At 51.9% G+C, this 26,888-nt stretch overlaps 1 protein-coding gene across 4 annotated transcripts in view; it reads right to left on the bottom strand.

Moving 5' to 3' along the window:
- PER3 (period circadian regulator 3) overlaps positions 1-26,794 on the bottom strand; it is a 40,891-nt gene extending 14,097 nt beyond the window's left edge. For 3 of the 4 annotated variants that reach the window (XM_045859349.1, XM_045859350.1, XM_045859351.1), the window contains exons 1-14: positions 26,637-26,794; positions 25,891-26,279; positions 25,307-25,452; positions 24,322-24,437; positions 22,413-22,614; positions 18,102-18,150; positions 16,995-17,137; positions 14,795-14,873; positions 13,057-13,163; positions 12,511-12,667; positions 6,109-6,214; positions 4,839-4,967; positions 3,992-4,118; positions 1,634-1,766 (exon numbers count right to left, since the gene is read on the bottom strand). In XM_045859349.1, coding sequence (XP_045715305.1) covers positions 1,634-1,766; positions 3,992-4,118; positions 4,839-4,967; positions 6,109-6,214; positions 12,511-12,667; positions 13,057-13,163; positions 14,795-14,873; positions 16,995-17,137; positions 18,102-18,150; positions 22,413-22,614; positions 24,322-24,437; positions 25,307-25,452; positions 25,891-26,066 — 1,670 coding nt within the window. In that variant the 5' untranslated portion in view covers positions 26,067-26,279; positions 26,637-26,794. Of the gene's footprint in view, positions 1-1,633; positions 1,767-3,991; positions 4,119-4,838; positions 4,968-6,108; positions 6,215-12,510; positions 12,668-13,056; positions 13,164-14,794; positions 14,874-16,994; positions 17,138-18,101; positions 18,151-22,412; positions 22,615-24,226; positions 24,438-25,306; positions 25,453-25,890; positions 26,280-26,636 lie in introns of those variants that run through there. The other variant, XM_045859352.1, reaches the window with a different exon arrangement.
- Positions 26,795-26,888: the final 94 nt, after the last annotated feature.

Here is a 26,888-nt window from a genome sequence, read left to right as displayed (position 1 = left end):
CCACCACGTTAATTGTTGCATCTGACCTGTTGGTCAGATGTTGTATTTCAACTGCATTCTTTTTGTTTAAAGATTTTACTTATTTTCAGAGACAGGGGAAGGACTGGAGAAAGAGAGGGAGAGAAACATTAACGTGCAAGAGACACATGGATCAGCTGCTTCTTGCACGCCCCCAACCAGGGGCCTGGCCACAACCCAGGCATGTGTCCTGACAGGAATCGAACCAGCGACCCCTTGGTCCACAGGCCGGCACTCAATCCACTGAGCCACACCAGTCAGGGCTCTGATGCATTCTTCATCTCACGTATTGAGTTCTTTGGTTCCAGAATTTGGTACTTTTTTAGAATTTCAGTCTTTTTGGTAAAGTACTCTTCTGTTCATTAGCTTCATTCCCGAGATTGTTGTGTCACCCTTCTGAGTTTCCTTGCAGCTTGCTGCATTTCTTCCCACAGCCAGTGTGCACTGTCACCAGTGAGGCAGCCATATGCCACGTCTTTGCAAACGGTTGTTGGAAAATTGCTATTTTCTGCGACCCGCCGTGCCGTGCTGTTGCCTGGTGTTTGAGGTAACGTGCCTCTCTCGCGGCCCTGGAAGCAGCAACCCCCTTTCTACTTTGGGCGAGGGCTTGTCCACTTTGTTTCTAACCGCGGAGCAGGCTGCTAATGACGAGCCTCCTCCTCCTTTTTCCAGGAAGTGGTGCTACGGTAAGAAGCCTGGGGTGGGTCTCACCGCTGCTAAGGCCGGGGGCACACCCCCTGAGAACAGCTGCCAGAAGGAAAAACCAAGTGCAGAGCAGAACGGGAGACCGGTGTGCTCAGCGCTGGGGCGTTAGGTGGGCCTGTGGCCTGAGAGAGGGGTCCTCTGGCTGGGGGTGGGCATCTCCAGAGGTTCACGGACAACCCTCTGCCAGAATCCCGGGCGGACACCTCCTGCTGTCTCTGCCTGCCTGTGTCCTCTTCCTTTCCCTCGCTGTGGCCTCTCCTCAGAGGGCAACGGGTCCCTCCAACTGCAGGACGCCGGGCTGGGCTGACCCAGCCCACCGCGCTCACTCTCCATCTGCTCTGCCAGGAAGGCCGTGTGGGGCCCCTGCCGGACCTGCTGCCGCCGGAACTGCTGCCACTGCTGCGCGCCCGCCCGCCCGCCCGCCCAGGTGCAGGTGCACGGGGCCGGGTCTCCCGGGAGGCCCGCTGTGCCGTGCAGAGGCGCTTTCTCACAGTCAAGGATGTCCAGGAAGTTGAGAATTGAAGGAGAGAGGAAAAGGGTGCTGCTGAGCGTGCACCTCCTCCCTGACGGCATCTTCCCCGCCGCCCCAGCCTGCACCGCTGGGTGGCTGCCTCGCTCGTACTGTGGGCGTGAACTGACCTGGCAACGTTAGAATTTGAAAAGCGCGGGTCTTGTCTTCTCAACTATCCAGTAGCTCCTTCAGAAAAGGAATGTATCTTCTAGTTTTTTGCAGCCCCCAAAATGCTGAGTATATTATAAACTCTATGTAGTAAGCAGGCAGTCCATAAATATCTATGGATTCATAGTGAAAAATCAAGACAACAGCTATAAAAAGTTACATGAAGGCTTCACAGACACAATGTTACGCTTTTGGAAGAACGAACATGTTACCGACACGCGTGCTTCCTACCTGATGACACTGTCGATGCAGTTGATCTGCTGGTAGGACGGGCTGTGCCGCCCCCTCCCCAAACCCTCACAGGGCTCCGCGTTCGTGCCGTTGTCCTTCAGCGTCTGCGAGGAGGGAGAGGCCTTCTGCGCACCTGGAACACAAAGGAAGTATGTGCAATTACAATCGCCGTTCTTTTTTAAAAAAGTTTTTATTCTTACTTATTTTTAGAGAGCGGGGAAGGAGGGAAGGAAGGGAGGGAGGGAAACATCAGTGTGCGAGAGACACTGATCGGCTGCCTCTCTCGCAGCCCCAACCAGGGACCTGGCTGGCGGCCCAGGCACGTGCCCTGACAGGGATCAAGCCAGCGACCTTTCGGTCTGCAGGCTGGCGCTCAATCCACAGAGCCACACCAGCCAGGGCTAAAAACATGTTATTCTTAAGAACACGTACTTATTCAGCAAAGTGAAGTCATGGTGCTTCAGAATAAATACTTTCTTTTTTTAAAGATTTTATTTATTTATTTTTTAGAGAGGGAAGGGAAGGAGAAAGAGAGAGAGAGAGAAACATCAATGTGCGGTTGCTGGGGGTTATGGCCTGCAACCCAGGCATGTACCCTGGTTGGGAATCGAACCTGGGACACTTTGGTTCCCAGCCCGCGCTCAATCCACTGAGCTACGCCAGCCAGGGCAGAATAAACACTTTCATCCCATAAAGTACCACGCAGCTATTAAAAATGAGCTCAGTTCTGAATGCACTGATAAAAAAAGATATCCATGATTATTTTTTAAAAAAGGAGTGAAACAAATACTTGAGACGAGAATTATCCAGGAATAAAGCTACTGCACGGTGGGGCCGGCCTGGCCCCATGAGGGGGCACCGGGCACGGTGCGCGTCCTGGGTGTTGCCACCGAAGTGCCCAGTGCAGCCCGTGTCGGCCTGCTGCCCGGCGGCACTTTCTGTGACGCCCAAGGGCAGATGGTTAAGAACCTGAATAAAGCGGGAGGGGACAACGGATCTCTACTCTGAGAACACACAGAGGTCAGGACGTACCATTGTGACCCTGACGCAGGGCCCTGGGCCGAGGCGGAGCACACAGCATTGACTGGACCAGGCGATAAAGAAAACACTTTGAAAATTTCGATTTTAAATCTGCCCAAAGAATTTTCTCATCCCAAGGCCTGGGATAACGATACACAGCAAGAGAGACATTTAAGATGAACTCTTGGAGAGGGAGGGAACCCAATACTTTCAAGGGACAGAGAAAGCAGTTATTTCTGCCCGGCGCCCTCACGCCACGGAAGGAACACAGAACGCTAGGCCCCCGCCGGGGTGGGAGGAGCACAGTTCAGTGCGGGTTCGCTACGTCCAAAGGGCACGCGGCCGGCCGCGGGGAGCCCCCAGGAGCGGGCCTGGCCCTTCTGCTGCGGGCGTCACACCTGGTCACGACGCGCGGCAGCGGTCACGGCCGACGCAGAGAAACTTCCCCGCTACCATGTGGACGGACAACAGGAGAGACCACGCATCACGCTCAGGTGCCCGAACCTGTTAACGACCCCCAAATTCACCCTCACACTCAGGGAGGAAAATGAAGGGGAAGTCGGCTAAATCACAAGTTAATAAAGTGGGACGTCTCCCTTGCTGAACTCTCCTCTGCCCCGTCATGCAAGCGGGTTAGATTCTCGAAAGGATGTCATTTACTGCGACTGACCCAATTCCTATGCAGTGCTGCTGAAGTCGTATTTAAAAAAAGAACATGTACATAAAGAAAAAGGCCAAGTTTTTCATTCATCTTAGGTCGTACGTGTTCCCTGTTTGTCCGAAATGACAGGAAGGGTTAGTACTTCACCCCACTTTGCCACCTGGAATGTGTTTCCAAGTGGGCGTGTGGCTTACAGATAGTTCATGAGGGGCCTAGGGACACGCTGGCTTCAGACATGTCAGTTCTTCAGGGGAAGTGTACTGCAATTATGTTTTCTCTAGCTTTAATTTAATTTTTAGAGGGGCGAAGGGAAGGAGAAAGAGAGGGACAGAAACATCAGAGTGTGGGAAAAACATCAATCAGTTGTCCCCAGCTAGGGACCCGGCCCACAACCCAGGCGTGTGCCCTGACTGGGAATCGAACCAGCAGCACTTTGATTCGCAGGCCAGTGCTCGACCCGCTGAGCCTCCCCAGCCAGGAGAGGCAGCCACGCTCTAGTGCCCTGAGTCGTGAGCACGGCCCTTGCTGCTGCCGTCGTTGCCGTCACTGTGACTACCCCGGCAGGTGACCCCGCAAGGGCAGCACGGCCTCACAGCCTCACGCTCACCTGCTCACACCCCACGTCTGTGCGGAAGGGTGCGGGGCGCGCGAGGGGCCCCGGGGCCCTGCCGACTCACCGCCAGGCTGTCCTGGGCGCGTCCGCAGTGCTTGCTTGTTGGGTGGTTTTGTCCTTGACTCGATGTACAGCTGCTGACCCAGATTTTTAATTTTGTTTACACTGGCGTAGACCTGCTGCAAAGTCAACTTAGGGGAAAGAAGAAAACATGTTTCAAATATTGTAAAAATGAACACTAAAAGGTACATAACAAAATACACTCAACTTCTGGCTCTCTGAACACCGGACGGCGAAAAGCAGGCATTGACCTGCACTCAGGGCCCTCCCGCCCTGCATGGTGCGGGCACAGCTGAGGGAGTGCATCTGCTCCCGGACCAGCAGCCGTCGGGGCGGGGACGCGGGGCTGGGGGGCGGGGAAGGGAGCAAGCCGCAAACAAACACACACACACCGCAGACCCTCATACACACGGATACCAGCATGGAGACCACCAGAGGGAGAGGGCGTGGGGGGGGCAGAGGAGGGTAAAAGGGGGTACAAATGATGACAGAAGGAGACTTGGGGTGATGAAAACAGAATACAGTGCACAGATGATGTGTTATGGAATTGTACACCTGAAACCTGCATAATTTTATTAACCAGTGTGGACCCAATAAATTCAATGAAAAATAAATAAATCTCTTTACAACGTGCTAATACTTAGCACACTATCAACCCAAATATCACTTCCTTTCCAAAGACGGTATTTTCTTTCCAGTTTCCCAAACCAGACAGGTGAGGACCTCGGCCACCAGGGAGGGTCTTCAGGCCAGGGGCATGACTGAGAGGCCGCGTGCCGGGCTGCAGAGCCGGCGCCAAGCCCCAGGTAACGAGACGGGGGTGGGGGGAGGGCGAGCGCCTGCCCACTCACCGGCTCCTTCGGGGCGTCCTCCCCGCAGGGCCCGCTGGACTCGCTGGAGGAGGCCACGCTGACGTGCTGCTCCTGGGACCCGCTGCTCCCCAGGCTGCCGTAGCCGCTGGATGCGCTCGCGTGCACTGGCTGCGGGGACAGAGGCCGACGGGGGGGTTACTGGCCACGTGGAGGTCAGGGTGAAGCACTGGCCCCTCAGAGCTTATCTACGTCAGGACAAAGTGAAGACTAACATCTCTGAAATCCCAGATTAGGGGGGTGAAGGTGGAAGCTCTTCACCGGAATGCGGACATGAGCAACATTCCCCTCTTGTTTCTGTCATTTCCGAGGGCAAAATCTAGTTTTCTAGTCTACGAAGGTATTTCTGGAACAAAAATTGTTAAAAGCCACAATGTAGTTTACCAAAATAGGCAAGTAGCCTGTTCTCTGGGCTGCGTGTAGGACAGACAGACCAATGAGACGCACGGCACGGCACGGCTCTCCCGGGGGCCCCTCCACGGGCGCCGCGTGGGCCCCGGGGGTTTCACGAGACCCCGTGACACCTTCAGCCCCCGCTGCCCAAGTGTGCTGCTTGAAGCTCTAATAGAGATCGTTTTTGGTATCTGTTTTCAACAAGTAGTTTTTCCTATTTCTGCCTTGTAATAACCAGACACTGAGACTGGCCAGCCCCCTCCCCCGCCTTGAAAACGAGCATTATTCTAAAAAACACTCAAGCCAAAACCCAGAGGCTGAGCACACCGGTTGTTCTTTGAATACTAGAAGAATTCTCTCGCTCAGAGTAACTTCTCCGTCTCACTGCTCACTGTGACTCAGTTTAGCTGTCTGAAAACAAGTTATTACAAAACGTTCTGTGTATTTAATACAGAAAAAAAAATTAATAAAATTTAATTTAAAAAACATTAAAGACGACAAAAATCTCTGGAATGCAGAGGGTAAGGACTTCTCTTCGCAGTTTATGTGTGTGAAACGACTTTACTAAGACAGAATACTGAAATAAAACACTATCGTGAGAATTTTGTGTTGTTTTTAAAAATCATTTGCTCTCTGACTGGTGTGGCTCGGTTGGCTGGGAGTCATCTGGCAAAACAAAAGGTCACCGGTTCAATCCCTGGTCAGGACAAGGCCTGGCTTGTGGGCCATGCTGGGTTGTGGGCCCGAGAGGCACCCGATCCAGGTTTGTCTTGTACTGAAGTTCCTGTTCTCTCTTCTTCCCACCCTCCCCCCATCCAAAAATAAACAAACAAAACCCTTTAAAGACCTCTCGTTTTACCTGTAACAGAAGTTTGTGAATTTGTTCTTGTAATTCTGTTATGTCCTTGTCATCGCCGTTTGTCTTTTTCGTTCTGGCAGCAAACACGTCCTCATTCAGCGGACTCCTACAAAACACCGAGTGCAGGCTGAGCCAAGCAACGTCAAGTTCACTGCCGGTGAGATCCAACGTGACTTTCAATAATCAAATAATAAACCCATGCTTCTACAAGGCAACTCTTTGACTCTGAATACAGAACATACGAAGCAAAAATTCTACTCACAGAGGCAGAGGAAACACTGATAAACACATTAACAGGTTCTTTAGTCTCTCTGTAATCGTAGTCTTTCTACCATTGCTTCAGCACTGTTTGCGTATATAAATCTACAATCAGTGGCAAGGAACCTCCTTAGCTACCGAATCATCTCCAGCAACTACTGGTCTCAAAATTTAGCAGGAACTGAGTAACCCACTGTAGGAAATCTAGGACCTTAGGGTTGCCAGGCAACACTGAATGGTTGAAGCACCGAAGACTTCAAGCCAGACAATCAACAGGTAGCAGTGTGGCTGTCAGACTCCCTCCGAGTCTCCTCTCTGTCCGAATCCCAGCGCATTCTGCATCCCCTGCCTGCACACAGTGAGGAGCAGGCGTGCCCACGGGAGAACACGGAAGAGGCCCGGCGCGTCTCTGGCCCTCCATGTGCAGGCAGCGGGCCAGCTCTACCGCACGCCACGGGAATGGCCAGCGCTTCCTAAACCCCGAGACGAGCCAGGCGCCAAGTGCTCTACCCGGTACTGTGTGCTTCACCGGAGGTGGGCGCTTGTGCCAGGCCACCGGGCCGGCGCGGGCTAAGCAGGGAGTCAGGAAGGGACCAGACGGGACCCCCACACTGACCGCCTCTCGCGATCTCGGTAAAGCAAGCACCGAGAAGGAGGCGTACAGAGTCAGATCCGGCGCGGCCGAGTCCTCGCAAGCCCCAGACGCAGGAGTGGCCCTGAGGTCCGAGTTCACATAACCGAGAGCAGCAGCGCGGGACCCAGGAGCCAGTGCGGGGCTCCCCCGCTGTGCCGTCCTGCGGCTTCTGCGCAACCGCGCAGCTCCGTGCCCTACGGACCGCAAGGCTTCCCCAGACAGAAGTCACCACCACCAGGCCACCGGGTGTCAGCACAGTCGTCAGGAGGAGCCCCGCCTCCGGCCAGTACGCCCTTCGTGTCCGTCGGCCACGGCACAGTGCGTGCCGTGCTGTGCGTGAGGAGCTGCACCGGCACGCACAGCCGGACACACGGCGGCCTCTGCGCAACCGTCGGGTGTGCGGTCCATCTCTCCCTGTGGAGTCAGGCCGTCCGGTGCACCGTGCCCTCCCCTCCTGCGCCCACAGCAGGGCCTGGCACGGGACAACGACCGTCAGGGGAGGGTCCGTCTGGGAACCGAGCACTTGGGACTCCCGATCTACACACACCCACACGCGGGGCCTGGATGTCCCCCCGAGGGGTCCGCATTTTATTTTCCAAGTAAAATTCAGAAATGGAGACAGAACAGACGGATTTGTGGTAGGAGATTTAGATGCTCCAACTTGTGAAACTTTGTACAAAACGAAGTTGACGCTTTAATCAGTAATTGTGTAACACAAGGTGACTGCCACTTGGGTGAGAGCGCACGGCTGTCACTGACCAGGGCCGGTGCAGGACAGCGACTGGCGGTGGGAGAAGACCGGCACCTGGCCCCGCTCTGTGAACAACTCCTCCGCGGGCCCAGGGCGGCGACTCCAGTTCCCCGCTACAGTTCTTCCGTGAAAGGGGCGCCACCGGCACCTAACCTGCCCGTGCACAGGGCTGCTGGGAGATGGGGACGGTCCCTGCTGACCTCTCTCAGAGCCCCCTTCCCCCTCAACTGCCACAGTGTCCTAACCCCTGCTGACCTCTCTTTACTGCCTCTCTACTGCGCTGCGGGCGTCGTGACAGTCACGAGAGCACCTGTCATCTCACTCCCAGGGTCTAGTACAGTCCCTGTAGCAGAATGGGGTCTGTAAGTGCTGATTTAAGGAATAAATGCATTAAAATAACTTATACATGCAATGGATAATGTACAAGAGAGTAATACTTACTGGACTCTTGAGTTCTTTCCCTTACTTAATTCTAAATCTTGAGATGTAAATATTGTTGTAATTTTTTAAAAACGCAGTTTTTAACTTACATAAAACTTTTAATTAACTTATTTTTTAGAGGGAGGGGAGGGGAGGGGAGGGAGAACAAGAGGGAGAGAAGCACTGATTGGTTGCTTCTCACATGCACCCTGACTGGGGACCCAACCCAAAACCCAGGCAAGTGCCCTGACTGGGAATCGAACTGGCGACCTTTGGCTTTGTGGGATGACACCCAACCACCTGAACCACCCAGGATCAGGGAACTTTTGTAATTTTTAAAAATTGTGACAGCATTGTGAGTCCTTAGACATCAAATACATTCAGTCAAAGGACTGCAAGGACGACTTGAGGAACCCAGGCCGCGTCTCCAGCACTGACTGCGGAGGGCGCCGAGACCAACCAGCAGACGCTGCTATTCATCAGTCTAAACTCACACTGAGCAAGCATCTGACTTGATGTTCATTTCCCAGTAAGTCTCCCTGCCAGGGAAAAAAGTCCTTTGTGACCAACATGCACAGCACTTACTTGGCAGTCGTATTTCTTACTGTAATTACGGGATTAGCTTTTTGGCACATGTCAGTCTCACGAGCTAGGGGGGCAAGGAGCCCGTGTGGTCCATCAAGGCTCCGGCCCTGCCCTGCTGCGGGCCGAGCCCCAGAGGACCAAGAGGCAGGTGCGCTGTGCGGCCCGTCCCTCGGCACGGCTGGCACACGCGCCCAGTCTGAGACCTGGTCACACGGGCCGTGCGGCAGGCCGGCTGCTCTCGGGCTATGCTTCTGCGCACACAGCCGCACAACGAAATTCGGGGGATGCCTCAGTCTCGGCACCACAATAAAGAGTTAAATTCAACTTCCATCCTTAAAAACAAAGACATTAACGGGAAACCCACGGCCCAGCCGAGGAACCTACGGGTCCATTTTAAATGGACCAAAAAGCGAAGGGACGAGGAGCACCCCAGGGTCCGAGGGTGGCGGGCCAGGCCGCTCCCACCCAGCTCCCAGGTCAGTCAAACGTACGGGGAAGGGCGATCAAGTAGGCCTGAACCAGCCCTGCGGGCAGGAAAACACTTTTAAGGAATCTTGAAACTTTTTTAAAAGCTTGAAGACAAAAGGCAAAACAAAGTACAACCATAATCCTACCATCCCACACAAAAACAACTTCTATTTTATTTCCTTCTAATCTTTTTCATATTTCGTAGTGTTTGCATTTTAGACAATTATAATCACATGGTATAAACCATTTTGTACGCTGCTTTTTACATCTAATACATCACTTTCCCAGGTTGTCCAATCTATGTAAGAATTTTTTAAATCGTATTTTTTACTGATTATGCTATTACAGTTGTCCCAATTTTCCCCCCTTTGCTGCCCTCCACCCAGCACCCCCTCTCCCTCAGGCAGTGCCCCCACCGTTGTTCGTGTCCACGGGTTGTGCGCGTAAGTTCTTTGGCTGCTCCATTTCTTACACTGCACTTTACACCCTCAAGGCTATTCCACAAGGACCTACTTGGATTTCTTAATCCCCTCACCTGTGCACCCATTCCCCCCTCCCATCTGGCAGCCATCAAAATGCAATCCGTGTCCATGGTTCTGTCCCTGTTCCTCTTATTGCTTGGTTTGTTTTTTTTAGATTCATTTGTTGATAGATATGTATTTGTTGCCGTTTTATTGTTCATAGTTTTTATCTTCTTCTTTTTCTTAAGTTCCTTTGACATTTCATGTAATAATGGCTTGGCGATGACGAAATCCTCTAGTTTTTTCTTGCCTGGGAAACCCTTTATCCGCCCTTCCATTCTAAACGATAGTTTTGCTGGGTAGAGCAATCTTGGCCGTAGGTCCCTGCTTTTCATGACTTGGAATATTTCTTGCCAATCCCTTCTAGCCTGCAAAGTCCTTGTTGAGAAATCAGCTGACAGTCTTATGGAAACTCCCCTATAGGTAACTAACTGTTTTTTTCTTGCTGCTTCTAAAATTCTCTCTTTACCTTTAACCTTTGGGCATTTTAATTACGATGTGTCTGGGAGTGGACCTCTTTGCATCCATCTGGTGTGGGGCTCTCTGTGCTTCCTGGGCTTGCATGTCTATTTCCTTCACCAAATTAGGGAAGTTTTCTGTCATTATGTTTTCAAATAGATTTCCAATTTCTTGCTGTTTTCCTTCTGGCACCCCTATGATGCAAATGTTGGACCTCTTGAAATTGTCCTAGAGGCTCCTTACATTATCCTTTCTTCTTTTTAAATTCTTTTTTCTTCTTGTTCTGAGCGGTTGTTTTTTGCTTCCTTATGTTCCAAATCATTGATTTGATTCTTGGCTTCATTCATTATACTGTTGTTTCTCTGCACATTGTTCTTTATTTCAATTAGTGTATCCTTTGTTTCTGACTGATCTTTATGTTGCTGAGGTCCTCATGAAGTTCCTTGACCATCCTATGAGCAGTGTTTTGAACTCTACATCTGACAGATTGCTTATCTCCATTTTTTTTAGTTCTTCTTCTGGAGTTTTTTTCTATTCTTTCATTTGGGCCATGTTTCTCTGCCTCATTTTGGCAGCCTCCCCGAGTTTGTTTCTATGTATTAGGCAGAGCTGCTAAGACTCTTGCTACTCTATCTTGGTAGTGTGGCCTAATGTAGTAGGTGCCCTGTAGGGTCCAGTGGCACAGCCTCCCCTGTCACCCAGCTGGGTACTCAAGGTATAACCTTTGTGTGGGCTAAGTATGCCTTCGTCTTATAGTTGAGCTTTGGTTACTATTGGCAGATCAATGGGAGGGATTTATCAAGGCCACACAGCTGCAAGGATTGGCTGTGACCACTGACCACCAACCTCTGTCCTCCATGGAGGATCAGCTGTTTAGCAGCGGGGTGGTGGTGCTTCAACATAGTCTGTCACTGTCCACTGGGTGCGCTGCCTCTGGGGTTTCCTGGGTGATGCAGGCCAAGGTCAGACCCCACCTGTGTTTTGCCCAGGGCTACCCTGCATGAGATGGCTACTTGTGCGGAGCTTGGAGATTCCCAGGTGAAGCCAAGCTGTGAATCTAGGCTGGCTGCTGCTAGTGCCTGCTCAGGAGCCACTTAGCAAGAGGTACAGAGACTGGGGGCTCACTGAGGTCAGCTGCTGCTTATTTGAAAAATTTAGGAAGTTTTGCCTCATGAAGCATGAGCCAAGACCAGTTATTCATACGGAAAAGCCACTGTTAAAAGTTGTAAATTGAGTGGGATGCAGCCTCAGGGACCTCCAGGGCAGGACAGTGTTAGCCTGGTGGATGGGGTCTCAGATATGACACCTGCCTGCTGCCTCTGTGGGGGGAGGGTTGAGAAAAGGCACAATGGCTTCCGCTCACCTTTCTGTCTGGGAGAAAGCTGTCCCCCCGCTCTCGCCTTGATGCCAGACACTGCAGTCCCTGCCCCCCTCTCCCCGGCCCCGTATACCACTGGTGCCTCTCGAGCTGCTACCCCAGTGCTGGAGCTCAGAGGAAGTGGGTCTGAGTAAGTCCATGTGTACATTTTTTAAGAGGAACTGGCTTGGAACTCCAGAAGTTTCTTCCACTGACTCAATTCCTGCTGGTTTTTGCAGCCAGAAGTTATGGGCACTTGTCTTCCTGGCACTGGAACCCTAGACTGGAGGGCCTGGTGTGGAGCAGGAATTCCTTGCTCCCAAGATATCCTCCTGAATTTGTATCCACCACACGTGGATGCGGGACCATCCTGTTCTGTCTCTCCACTCCTCCTACCGGTCTGGATGGGTGTGATTTCTTTAATCCCATAGTTGTCAAACTTCCATTCAACTTGATTTCTCACGGTTCTGAGTAGTAGTTGTTCTATAGTTTAGTTGTAATTTTGATGTGGTTATTAGAGGGGGTGAGCTGTGTTTACCTATGCTGCTATCTTGACCAGAATTTGTAAAAATGTTTACTGACCAATACACTAAACAGGTGAAGCAAATATTCCAGATTAGTTAACAATGTCCATTTTAGTTCCTATAAATCTGCCATTATGATTAAATCTCAAAATACATCTTTTCTTTCTATAGCTTTTCTGTGTTTACCCATTATTTTCCTTAGAATATTTACGGATGAACCATCAGGTCAAAGAGAGAAATCTCTCAAGGCCCTTGATACGTACTGCTAAACTGTCCTCCAAAAGCACACGCACACACACACCCCCTTTTGGTTTTTCCCATTTAGCTCATGTGTTAACTGACTCAAGGTGGAGTAAGCGCACAAAGGAATATTACTTGACAAAACAAGATTCTTTCAGAAAACGTAAGCGTGACGGCGGCCTTACGTTCGGACTTTGTGGCGGCCCATGATGAACGAGACCTTCCGGCTCCACGGGTTCACGAAGCTGGACCAGCTGGAGTCCAGGATGACGTAGTCGCCGTTCTGGGCACAGAACCTGACGGGCGCGTGTTCAAAGGGAGGGTGGCCCGCATACTTCAGCACTGCACAAAGTAAGAATGGAACGCAAACATTACAAATACCATTTTCCGGCATTTATTTATAAATTTTTTTATTTTAATCATTGTTCAAGTACAGTTTTCTCCCTTTTACTCCCACTCCAGCCCACCCACCCAACCCTCCCCACTTCCCTCCCATGACCACCCTCCCCCGAGTTTTTGTCCATGTGTTCTTTAAATTTGTTCCTGTAAACCCTACCCATTCTCCCCTATTTATAAATTTTTAAGAATGTCAAAGTAGGAAAATAAGTTGTCTTAGCAGTTTTAACACATCACTGACCCGATTAAAGGTTAAGCTCTAATGAAGAATGAAACGAAAAGTCAGATCGATGACTAAGAAAGCCACTTCCTCCCACGAAGACGTCCGCCCTCACCTTTCTGGTGCACGGCGACCATCAGGGCGCGGTCCTCCGGGTGCAGGTGCGTGAGGATGGACGTCCCGACCAGGTCCTGAGGCAGGTACCCCAGCAGAGGCACGGCTCTGGGCACAGACCCAGCACAGGCAACAGGTTACACGCAGTACTTTTTACCCTCTGCCCACTTTAACAAAGTAACTCGTTCGCTTAGTTTTAAATATGAAAAACAGGTGCGCAAATACTGTGGGAAAATAGTCACGTAATCTGAGAAACGTGGGTCATCTGACTCCCTGCGTCCGAGTCATCTGGGGAGCCTGCCCGCACACGGACTCGGGGGCTGGCGGGGCGGGGCTTCCGGGGGAGACCCGGAATGCACGTGTCTCCCCAGTCCCTCCGAGCTCCTACGTCCTCCACTTCGCTGCCATTTGAAGAGCACACAGAGATCACGTCCAAACACAGACAAATGCTTCTGACGTCACGTGAACGAAGCACACTCCACGTCTGTGTCATACGATGACAATGACACAAACACAACGTCCCGCGAAGGCCACACCAGATGGATGGCGGCTGGCACGCGGCCAGCCGCAGGACGACAACAACAGGTGTGCAGGGGAGGTCGTGGCGAGGCCCTCGGGACAGCTCGGGAAGAAGAACCACCCCACAGACGGTTTCTGTTACAAACTGAAAATACTGTCCAACGTGGTAAAGTCTAAGCTACTTTCAGAATACTCTTGGTTAAATTATCTTACTTTCTACAGATTATAGGAGACAAAGTACCTCACCAACTACTATTTCAGGGTATCCACTGTGAAATAAACCCATTTTCACATGTTAAGAGTTGTAAAAAATCAAAATTAACATATCATAATTATGCCAAGTTTTTAACATTTTTACTTTATGCTTATGTGTGATCATTGAGATTGCACAAGAAAAAATTTTAAATTGGGGGAAAATGGAGGGGTACTGATCAGGAGATAACATTTTATTTTTCCAAATAAAGACATTAAAAAACAACATCACTACTCTTTAAATAAAAAATATTATTTTAACACTTAAAAAAATAGGAAGGAGCTAAGTCAAAATAAATAACAATTCTTTAAGTAAATTTAGTTTCTCACACACACACGCACACAATGTCTTTTTTCCCCTCCCTTCAGACTAAAAAAAACCCACAAACCGGTTCGGGAAGCACCTGTCTGGTGGAAATAACCCCAGACCAGGTGCCGGGGCCCAGAGCTTGGGGTCACCCTGTCTTAGGGCACACTGATTATAGAGCACATCCGTTCTTGGCAAACAAGAGGATGTTCACTGTCCTCTTGCGTAAAGGGAACAGTAACTCCCGACTTACCTAAAAAGCAGACTGCTGTGAAATCAAATACAGCTTGCAAATCTTAGGAGTGTTTTATGCTTCTATTTCTTACCCGAGAAGCTCCGCCCCGCCAGCCTGCGGCGAGCCCGTGAGTCCGTGTGCAGGCAGGTTCCCCAGATGACTCTGACGCAGGGAGTCAGATGACCAACATTTCTTAGATTATGTGACTATTTTCCCACAGTATTTGTGCACCTTTTTTTATATTTAAAAGATATTTATATTAAAAATTGAGACAACACAAATAATTTCAAACTAACAAAAATCTAAAGATAATGGGCAGCTAACAGATATGTAACATATAATAAGTATTAAGCATGTGTAAGCCTTTTCATATATTTGTATTTATTTCCAGAAACAAATTTCTTTTAGGCTTGAAGAAGTACTTACCGTTCATCTATCTCAAGAAAAACACACCCTGGAGTGTGTGTTGTGGTAAAAATTCTTTTATCCACTGGGATTCGAGGAGCTATGGAAAACAGATATTCATTTAAAGGCAGATACCTAATTAACCATCCACTCAACTAAGCACTTAACACATCTGCTGCGTGAAATGGTAAAATCTCACTCTGAGCAAAGCTGCAGTGAGATGACAGTAATTTTCATCACTACCTACCTTTTAATTAGGTCAAAATGGCACGGCCACTAAAGCTAATTTCAGACAGAGAAAGCCGTGGACACTGAAGAGCTCACTCATCACAAATAATCTAACCGTCAAAGCTGCAGCACCGTGCAGCTCCCGATCAGTTTACTCATCGTTAGTGGTTGTACGGAACTGAACACAGGGGATTTAAAATGTCAGCACGACACGAGCACTTTTTGATTTGCGTGAGAAAACTGGTGTGATCAGTTCTGCCACAGCTCGCCTTGAAAATGGGGTTAATGCATTAGAGAACCACTTGAGCATAACACAAAGCCTGCATTTGCATATGCACGATTTCAGGGGCAAGCAATGAGAGGTGAATGCAGAAAACACCTAACCGAATGGGGTCACGCAGGAATACACAGGAACGTGCTCACCCCCAGACACCTCTCTGCTTCCTCCGCACGCCCTGAGCTGGGGGACATGCCTGAGTATCTGACGTCAGAACTGCCGGCCTTGTTTCAGAAAAACTCCCTCACACCCCTCACCACCACTCCAACAGCCACGCCCACAAGCAAACTGTGGGGCTTTCCTACGGTGAGGAGCCCTACTTACTGGATTGTCTGTGCATTTCTTTTTTCACTGAAAACTTTACTTTTCATTTACAGTTGACACTCAATACTATTTTACACTAGATTCAGGTACACAGCACAGTGATCAGACAATCATGTAATTTAGGAAGCGAATGCCCGCCCCCTCAGACAGCTCTGGTACCCACCTGACACCACACAGTTATTCCAGCGTTTTAGACAGTCCTCTCGAAGCTGGTCTTCGCATCCCTCACGGCTGCCGGTCTGTGCTTCTCGGTCCCCCCACCCTTCTCAGCCATCCCCCACCCCCCGCGCCTGGTCGCCGTCGGTCTGTCCTCTGTACCTGTGAGTCTGCTTCTGTTTCTGTTGCGTTCACTTGCAACCCCCTTCAGATTCCACATATAAATGATGAAGTCATGTGGCACGTCTTTTCTGTCTGTGCCTCACGTAACACAACAGCCTCCCGGTCTGTTTATGTTGTTGCAAACGGTAAGATTTCATTCTCTTTCATGGCTCATTAACATTCCGCTACCTACACAAGTGCCACCTCCTCTCCACCCAGGTGTCTGTTGACGCGCAGCCGGGTTACCTCCACGTCCTGGCTGCTGCGAACTACGCTGCAGCGGACACGGGCGCGCACATCTTTCCGGGTGACTGTCTTGGATGTCTTCTGACATATACTTGCAAGTGGAGTTGGTGGGCCACGCGGTAATTCCATGCGTAATTTTTTGAGAAACTTTCATACTGTTTTCCATAGTGGCTGCACCAATTTCATTACTTAACCATGGAATGTTCCAAACTGTCACTGTTTTGAACAGAGGCTTGTCTTACTTTTAACATGTGGTTGAGTTTTTGAGCATTGTGCCCCTAACTTCTTTTTCCCCAGGAGTCCTGTGGTCTTTCTTCTGAGTGCCTGTTTTTGCAGAGGCCCACTGTTTTTAGAGCATACGCCACGTGACAGCAGAGGCAACTGTAATCTCAAATAATAAACGGAAGCTGCTCCTGCACGGGCGTGCGGACTTTAAAACGTAGCTCTGCCACCGGCCTAAGGAGCTTCTATCTACCCACGATAAAGACCAGGGGGCTCCACAACACTTTGAAAACATAAATTCCTCCCTGTGACCTCGCTGTACGACGACTTCAATGCGCACATTTCCCACGAGGCGGAAGCAAAAGGCCAGCGGACTGTCGCCAGCAGAGAGAGCATTCAAGAACCAAGCGTGTGCATGGCAAGCCCCCGCGGCCAGGCTGTCCGTCCGTGAAGGAGAGGACCCCACAGGCATCGTGGTCAGCAAACCAGGCCGCCGGACCCCTGGCTACGCGCGCCCCAGGTCCAGCTGCAGGCCTGTATGCTCCCCCACAGGCCGCCGTCCCCCGGGCCCTCCCTGACACGCGGACGCAGACACTCCCCACTGACCTTCGTAACCAGAGTGAATCTTCTCAGCCAGCGTGAGGCAGCAGGGCTCGGGCTCCGGCTGCGCGGAGCTGTGCACGTGAACCAGGTAGGGAATGATCCGGAAGGGGTAGTACCGCCTCTCCTGCTCTCTGCTCTCGCCTCCGCTGCAAAGAACAGAAATGGCTCGAGGCTGTCCGATGCGTTCAATTGGCCCAAAATATTTTCACATGGCTGGGAAAATGTTTTATTGGTGATTTCTAAAAGAGACATAGCCTGATCTAAATTGCTTAAACTTATTTATTTTAAAGAGAGGGGAAATGTTAGCCTGAATTTTCAAGACCCAGGCAACTGCAGCCTGTCGTCATGCGACGGGGGAGAGGGCTGGTGGAGCAGTGGCCGAGCCCGCTGGGCGAGTCGAGTCAGGACGGAACGCGGTGCCCCACGAGTCCTCTCCCGCCCCCGCCCCCGCCCCCGGGACGGCTTCTCTGCTTCGCCCTGCAGCCCTGGGCGCAGTGCCCCCCACGTGCTGGAGGCCTGACCTCTGCCTCTGGCCTGGACGCCCCCCCGAATGCCACACCCACACACCAGCGCCCGATCGGCACCGCGGCATCCTGCTGTGCAGGGAGCGCGGGCGCGAGGGTGACATCCGTGCACACGGCAGCAGACTCGGTAGGAAAGACCACTAAGAAATCCTATGGGACATTAACTACCATTATAATTTTGGCCTATTTTCCTCTAGTAGTTCAGTTATCTCTGGACCTTTTGAATCCTTGTCATAGATATACGATCTTGCTTTTTTCAAGTTATTCACAATTTCAAAAGTTAATTTTAAACGTGGCTGAGCAACAGAGAGCACACGAGCGAACGGCCCCATGACGGCCACGTGAACGGGCCCCAGGTCACGAGTGGGCCCTCTGTGCTGCTTCCTGGCGCACCGCCCGTCCGCTTTTCGAACGAGGGGACGTTCCCCACCCCCAAACTACCAACTCCTTGTGGCGGGAACCAAGTCCTGTCCTGTGCGCCCACAGCAGGCCCCGGGGTGCGGGTGCGGGAGGGGGAAGGAAGCGCTGCTGGAGTCAGAGCCCAGGCTGCCGTGGTGCGTGCGCCCCCGCGAGCCCCCGCACTCACCGGATCCGGCAGAAGAAGGACTTCACCGGAGCACAGTCGTACTGCGACGCTGCGGGGACAAAGGGAAGCTGTCACTCACCCCCCGGAGACACCCGAGCAGCACTTCCTCACACAGACAATGGCACACTGGCACCACACCCACCAGGCGGCAGTTTTCAAGGGAGAGACACTCTGATTAAAGTGGGACCCCCCCCAACCCGCCCTCACTGTGAGGTCTGGCCGCGCCCAGGGCTGTCCCTTCGCACGGGAGCCCCCAGGCACGAAGACGGGAGCGCCGGCCGCAGTCGCCGCGCCCTGCTCCCGGCAGACCCTCTGCCGCGGCCCGACCCACTCCCGCAGACGTCCGCGGAAGAATCCCCCGGCACAGCGGTCTCGGTGGTAACGTTCTGTTCCACTGTGACAGCGTGGGCGAGTCTCAAGAATGGAGAATGTGACTCCTTACAACTTTTAGGTGCATGACGCACACATCTCCTCCACGGCTTCCTTTCCTGGGACAAACCCCCTAAGTCGTGCCCCTCGGTGACAGGACAGGGCCGTGTCAGGCTCTCCCCACGTGCGGGAGACCGACGCCCGGGAGACGGTCACCTACCGACGAGCGCCATTAACCACACGGCTCAGGAGTCTGATTGACCCGCGGGGCGGTGCTTCAGAGACGCCCACCCCTGCCTGTCCTGGGGGACTGCGGGCTGCGCCTGTCCCAAGGGTTTGCCGACTGCATCTCCTGGGCTTGGAGTTCCCTGAATACACCGTCTGGGTGAACTCCTTGTTCACGGGGGCAAAAAGTCCTCAGTTACGGGAACCAAGGAAACATTTAAAACCAAGGAGACGTTAAAAATATACACTGAGTAAGTATAAACAAGCAGAATTCTAAAGAACCCAAACATGGAATCTGGTCCAGGTCTCTGCACTTCTAAGGAATTTTGTCACAGGAAGAATCAGAAATGGGCTTTTGAAGGATCAAGGACAATGGACATGAGTAAAAAAACCCCCCAAAACCCCCTCCAGTTTAAAAGTGAAGGGACCAAAGACCCAACTATCAAAACTCAGGAAACGACGCAGGCAGGAGCCCCAGGGTCTGAAAGCGGAGACGGCTCCCACAGCGCGCCTGCGGGAAGCGAGTAAAGAACAACTCAGTCCGGCGAGCTTGCGGAGCTAATTACACACAGACGCGCTCCAGCCCGAGCACAGAACTGGAGGAATGGCTGCAGGATGAGGACGTTTCACCAACAGCCTTCGTTTTCTGCGAAGTTTTTACGGACAGGAACCCACCTCGGTGCCACTCCCGCCAAACGCCTTGTTAGGCGCGGTCCCCTAGTGGAGAGCAACCGTCACAGGCAGCCCTGCCGCCGGAGGGCGGGGGCAATGGCTAAGAGCGGGGGCTCCGGCCGCCCCCCCCAGGTGAAATCAGGCCCTGCAGTGTGACCCAGGGTGAGTCCCTCGGCTCTGTGCCTCAGGGCTGTGGTGGCCGAGACGGGGCAGGGCTCCAGGCTTCAAGGGGCATCGCTTCCCACAGGCTGCCCTGGCCACCGCCTGGGCACAAGGGGGCCCTGTGGCAGGCCACGCCCCGGGGACCCAGGGCTCCGCCCACGCACACACTTGCTGTGGCCTGCACTCCTGCACTCCCACACTCCCCGTGGCTGCCGGGCCCCACTGCTCTCTGAGCTGTGCCGCAGGCCAAGGCTGCCCCTCCCTCGGGGGTCTGGTCGGCCCTGAACTGGGGGCGGGGCTCCTTTCCCTAAATCCTGGGCACGGCTAATCCCACCGGACAGTTGCTTCTTCTCTGACTTCCAACTAACAGTTACCGTCTCTGTCAACTGGGGATGATGGAAGCATCCACACCTCACGAGGTTTCTGGGCAGATAAAACCCACCACCACATCAGGAAGAGTCCCTGTTCAATAAGGAGCAGCAGTTAGGACATGCTCCTTATGCTGTAGGATGCTCCCAGTCTCCAAAGAGCTTTCCAACCACTTGCCTTCTTGCCTCTTACAGCAGCTGTGTGTTAGTAGGCTGGTCAGAAATGACCACTTTTTACTGAGGAGCTGAATGGCCACCAAGGTTCATGAAGGGACAGAACTCGATTTAAAACTCAGACTTTCAGCCCTGGCCGAGTGGCTCAGCTGGCTGGAGCACTGTGCCCCATAAACCGAAAAGGTTGTGGGTTTGACTCCCAGTCAGGGCACATGCCTGGGTTGAGGGTTTGATACCCAGACGGGGGGCCTACAAGAGGCAGCCAATCGATGTCTCTCTCTCTCCCTTCGTCTCTCTCTAAAAGCAATGAAAAAATGTCCTTGGGTGAGGATAAAAGACATTAAAACTCAGACCTTCAGATTCCTAGCTTAATATTCCTTGCATGTAGAAAACAGTGCAACTCTACGCAGGCAAACTTCCTTACCCTATCTGTACCTTACAGCAGACACCAGACTCAACTGCCTTCATCTGGAGCCTCATTACACAGGGAGCTGACCGCGTGCCCTCAAACACAGACGTGGGCCCTTCTCATGTCCACACCTCAGTGGCAACATGTGACTTCTCGTTTTCTAAATGCGTTCTAAAGAAACAGGAGTCAGCTCCTTCTGAGAGGTCTGGACCACAATTGAAGTTGAAACACGCTCTAATGCAGGGCCAAAAGCCGACGACAGCTGAGGTTACAGCTTCCTGTGCCCTCGTTATGTTCTCTGAGCTCAAAGGAAGGGAGGGAAAGGAGGAGGGGCAGGGGCCCAGCCCCAGAAAGCCGCGGAGCTTGGCGGCCGCGCCCAGGAAGAGCGGGCTCTTGAGGACGAGGAGGCAGAGTGCAAGGCGAGGAGCGGCGACATGCGCATCGTCAGGTCTCCACGAAGCGAGTAAATGTTTAGGTTTAAAAGACAACAATTTCAGGTCAAAGTACGCTTCACAAGGAGAGGAAGTAGATCGGAACAAGCAGCTAGCGAAGAGAAAAAGGCTGGAAGGGTGAGACAGTGACCCCACAGGGAAGTGGGAGGAGGACACCACGGAAGGTGCGTGAACCTGCCAACTGCCACATCCGCTCCGCTCCCACTGTACCCTGGCACCTAGAACAGCGCCTGGCCCACAGGGATTGCGGGGCAAATGTTCATGGACTAAATGGTTGATAAATGCGGAGAAACACACACGGGCGGTGAAGGGCTGAACGCAGGTGCCTAGGGAAGAGGAAGAGGAACGGAATCCATGTTTCTGCGCGATGCTGGCAACAGGAGAGGGGGAGCGGGGGGGGGCCAGGGTGGACAGGTCTGTGCTCTGAAGCACAAAAGACGGGGCAACGACCTACAACTCAGAAAAGCAGCAAGGCTGTACTCTTCACTGGACCAAGCGCTGGATTACAAAATCAGAATGGATACAGAACTTTAGACTTGCAAGATGAGAACGTTCTGGAGATCTGTTTCACAGCAATGTGAACGTGCTTGGCACCACTGAGCTGTACTCTTAAAAATGGTTAGCAATTTTGTTAATGAGTTTTTTCACAACAGTAAAAACTTACCACATTTTGCCATGTATAACATGCACCTTTGGTCCAAATTTTTGAGAGGAAAACAAGGACGTGCATTACACGTGGGTGTGATGATTACACACCATGGGTGCAATAATAAGTATAATAATCCCGTGTACAATGCGCACAAAAACATGCACACGCATTATACACAGCAAAATACAGTAATTAACATTTTTTTTAAATTAGAGAAAAGGACTTGGAATCAAAGAGAAGGATGATCTATAAACTAAGTTCTTAAGAGATATTTTACGAAGAACGTGAACTAATAAAGGGCGACGTAAAAAAGAAATAATGACTCGTTTGAAGATCATGCAGGACTGAGTATCACAAGGCAAATGGAACAAACATACCCAGGTCAGGAAAAGCAGCATTTCAGAAGGAAAAGTAATGAGAGTCATAGACTTTTAGGGACAAGAGAAAGTGGAAAAGAAAGCTGACCATCAGGCGTTTATCTGCAAAGCCAAGCTAAGACATAACGAAGTCAATATAGGAGAAAAAAACATTTAATTTTATTAATTTAAAAGAAAGAGCCTTCACAGCAACTCACCTGCTACACAGCATGCCGACACTCAAACCGCATTTACAATATGTGATCTATGAAGCTAACTCGACTACATAAAAGCAAACTTACTGAATCTTTATGTTTTCAGAAGCATTTAAAATGTGGTCACCAATTCTAATTTTTGAAAGAAAAGAAACCCCAGTCGGTCCATTCTACCAGATGCACACATTTCTATGTTATCACCGGAAGAGGAAGAGTGGTCCTCGCGAGGCACGGCGGACCGCCGGGCGCAGGTGCATTACCTGTTCGGGTCCAGTCGTTCCAGAAGGGAAGCTGAGTGTGCGCGGTGTGAGTGTAGAACACCCGCACGTCTTCAGGAGCAAGCAGTTCAACAAAATGAGAGGACTCCAGGGACTCTTTCTTACAGTTCAGGATTGAAGTTGCTTGCTCGGAAATGTGCACTAGCCTTCCAGACAGAAACGAAAAAACCGCCACAAAGGTATCCTATGAAAAACATTCAAAATAAATGCAAATATTGGGATCCCAGCAATATCCCCTGAAAGGTACAAATGTCTTCTGGGTTTCTACCGTGATCGATAGCTTAGAACGAACACACACACACACACACACACACACACACACACACCCCTGCAAAGTCAACGCCGTGAAACCTGCATGGTGCCTTTCCAAGGCTCGATTTCTAGGTCAAAAAACCATAGCAGTTCTTTCTACACTGACTAATAAGCACATAGACCGTATAGATACACAGACTCCTTTTTCTTTTCCTTTTTTTTTTAAGGAGAGGCAGAGAAACATCAACATGTGGTTGCCTCTCACACACCCCCTACTGGGGACCTGGCCTGCAACCCAGGCATGTGTCCCGACTGGGAATAGAACCGGCGACCCTTCGGTTCGCAGGCCAGCACTCAGTCCACTGAGCTACACTGGCCAGGGCTAATACACAGACTTCTGAATCCTTCTCCTTTGCAAACTGTGCTTTACACCTGGAGGAACTGCCTCTCTGCACCAAAGCATATTCTAGGCTTGAAGACCAAGCTCAAGAGTCACCTTGAAGATGCTTTAACCAACATCATTACATAGGAATTCTTTCTCAATCCCTGGCCGCTGTGGCTCAGTTGGGTTGGACCATTGTCCCATAACCAAAAGGTTGCAGGTTCAATGCCCGGCCCAGGCGTGTATGATCCCTGGTCCGGGAACCTATAGAGAGAGGGCAACGGATCGATGCTTCTCTCTCATCAATGTTTCCCTCTCTCCCTTCCTCTTTCTAAAAGCAATGAAAAAATGTCCTTTGGTGAGGATGAAAAACAAGAATGATTTCTTGAATTTGTTTCATCAGACATAAGTACAACTTAATTATAAGCAACCACTGTGTCTACCTGCGAGCGTTGGCCTATGTTTTCCGCTCCAGCTGCACTCCCAGACCACCACGGGGATATGTTTTCTTTCACTTTTTGGCCCTCAAATCTCAATAGCACCCACTACCCTACTATGAACACACTGATTAGCAACGTAAAATTGTCGTAATATTAGGGAGAGCTCACATTCCAATATTATAAAACCTTCAAGTTACAGTTATGTCGAGATCTAAACATAAAGTTATCTCCATCATATCAGCAAAACCTGAGGTGAAATCACTGTCAACATGAAGAGATTCAAAAAAGATATACTAAGTGTCTCTTCCGAAATTCTGAACAAATGACAGCATCTCAACTCACCTGTTCTACCAAATCCAGTTGTTACAACCTGAAGCAGATATAAGTATATCAGATACCTTATATCGGATACCTTATATCCGATATAAGGTATGGGAACTAAGAATGGTATACGTAGAAACGAACAGCTGGGGGATCAGAGTAAGACGCAGGGACCCCTCTGCAGGGCCGCCTCTGTCTCCGGTCTGAGACAGTGCGGGGGGCTCGGGGGGCGGGGGGGGGGGGAGGCGGCGGCGCCTGGGAGCCGGGGCGGAGCAAAGGGCCGAGGCCGCCCCGCTCGCCGCCTGCAGCCCGACCCCGGCCAGGGCAGGGGCCGCCGCGCCTGGCCGGCGGTTTTCCTCCCTTGTCTACCTCACGCTGCGGCTACCGACTCTCTCCCTTACCGTCTTTGAACACCTGCCGGCGGACAGGCCGTTCCCAGACGAGGCTGTCAGGGAAAACCACCCAGGCTCACGTGGCAAAATGTGCGAGTCCTTACTGTGTTCTTCGAAGTGTGCTCTGAGGCAATGGTGGCCAGCTCCTCGAGACTGTACATGGTCACATCTGCTTGAGGTGCTCCGTTTGGGCTGAGGATCTGGAAGAACTCGCTGTTTGCTGAGAAACGCAGGGAAACAAACAGGGAGCCCAGTGAAAACAGTGCCTTGAGGGAATCATTTTTACGGCTGGTGAGCCGGCTGCTCCTTCGCGGGAGGACACGCCTCGGTGTTTCCTCGGAACCAGACCGTTTTCTTCCTTCACCTCAAGTGCTGCCAGCTGTGCAGCCCGAAGACCTCGAACTTTCTGACTCTCTGACTCCTGCGCGTTCGAGAGCACGAGGAACAGAACGTCTCCGGCACTAACTAGAGGGGGACGGACACCCCCCACTCCACGTTCTCGCAGGCGCCACCAGGGCAGCAGCGTCCCACCCGCACCTGGGGACTGTGTGCGCCTGACACACGAGGCCACAGAGTCTGCGCTCCAGACCGTGCGTCTCACGAAATCCCCCGAGACGCAAAGTCAGGGGTAAAAGGGAGAAAGTGTTTACAATCATTCATTTTCTAACTGGCTAAGTTCCTGACACATCGCAAGTGCATTTAAAAGTATGTGTATGGCAGGGAAAGGTGAAATGTTTTCGGTCAAATGTATTCCCCCCCTAGTATCCAGGGAAGACAATGCTTCTTTTAAACATGCGTCTTCAAAAAGTGCTTGTACCGAATGCCACTCTCCAGCCACAGCTTGGCAGCTTACTGCACAGCCACCAAGCTCCACACGGGCCAGGTCCTCCTGGCACCCCTAGGGCGAGAAACCGAGCCCCTCGTGGGGTCAGCTCCAGATTCCATGTTCATCTTACCTAAAACAGCACAAAAATCCCTGAACATTTCTGGGACGAAAGCCCCATGGACAAGGCATCTGGCCTGGCAGATGCTTCCGAGCAGCGAGCGGTGGCCTCTCGGGGCTGCACCCTCTCCCCCCAGCCCGTTTACCTTGGACGCTCTGCACGCAGCAGAGGGCGTAGTTGAGGGCATCGAGGGTGCTGGGTTTGCTGTGTCTCTCCGCCGGGAAGCATTTTTTCATTTCCTGGACAACCGTTACCAGCTCTTCAGAAACTCTGTTTCGATCTCGCAGTTCACTGTGAGATAAAAATAAATTCACACTTTCAGTGACTGTAACGGCCACACCAACTTGTATCGAACGGGGTACTGCGTGCCAAGCGACTTTCTAAGCTCTTGACTTCCTAAGCTCTTAACGTGTGTATCAGCTCTTTCAGTTCCCAGGTTTATCTCGTCGTTACAGGCCAGGGAACCCCAGCCAAAGACACCGGTCACCATCAAACATTTTCCACTCCCGTTCCCACTCCAGCCTCCTCAACTCAGCTCCTTAACTACTTTTTATTTACTCCTTGGGAATTTCCTTCCGTTTCCCCGGCGCATTTCATTCTAGGTTTCCTGAGTCTCCCCCTCGACTTCCTCCTAGTCTTACTTAAAAACGAACAAAACAAAGCCTGAAACCCTCCTTTCCCTTTCAGTGCTCCGGCCAAGAACAAACAGAGCAGGCTATAAAGTATCACCTGTTGCTGCTCTCCAGGTATTTGCTCTTCAGTTGGTATTTCTGGCGCCACAGCCCATCAGCTTCCTTCCCCAGGGCCCCGGTGCCGCCGGCCTGTGGTCCTTCAAGTTCATCAGGTTCAACCCCCGGGGAGTCCGATTTACCGCTCGGCATTTTTAGATCTTCACAAGCGTCCATGTTCTGCTTGGCAGTCCTGATCCGTTGCCTGCTTGTTTCTTACTTTGCAACCAGCGACGGAAACTGTCTCCTCACTGTGATCCGTGCCATTGCATGCGAGGTAAGAATCAGTCCTCGGAAACCAGCAATTACGGATCTCTGCTCATCTGGAGGCACTTTTCTCTCTAGTGTTTCCGTACAATTTTGGAGATCTTCACTCACGGGAGGTCCAGCCTTGGGGGGGGGGGGGTGAGGCGAAGGTAACAAATGTCAGAGTGAAACGGACAAATTGAAATGGGTGCGAGAAACTGGGCTGGGGCTCGCTAGCTGGGCAGTCCCGGGAAGGACCCTCAGCCCCGGCGGTCACGAAACCTCACTCGGGCTCCCCAACTTGCCCACCCGCAGCTCTGCAAAGTCGGCGTGCACCCAGAAATGGGTCCCGGCGCAGGGGGCAACTTTAAGCACAAAGTTCCGAGGACCCCAGGTTCCCGACCCGGCGCTGCCCGACCGCGGTCCCAGAGCGCACGGCGGGCTCAGGTTAACCAGCGGCCGGCCAGCTCCGAGGCCTCCCTGCCGGACCCCAGCACTCACCCGCCGTCGCCGTCGCCGCCGCCTCCGCTGCTTCCGTCGCCGCCCTTCGGCCCCTCACACAGTCGCTCGCCCAGCCCCGCGGGGCCCCGGAGTCTCGAGGCCCGCCGCGTGCGGGCGGCCACGGGCGCCGCGCCCCCCGCGTGCCGCGTGACTGGGCTCCGCCCCCTAACCGCACGATTGGCCACCGCCTCCGGCACTGAGGGCCCCCATTGGTCCGTGGGCGGGGCCCGGGAAGGGGCGCCCGGGTTACAT

The sequence above is a fragment of the Phyllostomus hastatus genome, unplaced genomic scaffold (assembly GCF_019186645.2).
Source record: "Phyllostomus hastatus isolate PE091 unplaced genomic scaffold, TTU_PhHast_1.1 phas_scaffold_182, whole genome shotgun sequence".
In the NCBI taxonomy this organism is placed as follows: Eukaryota; Metazoa; Chordata; class Mammalia; order Chiroptera; family Phyllostomidae; genus Phyllostomus; species Phyllostomus hastatus.
The sequence above is the reverse complement of the archived record's forward strand: the minus strand, read 5'-3'. Positions and strand labels throughout refer to the sequence as shown.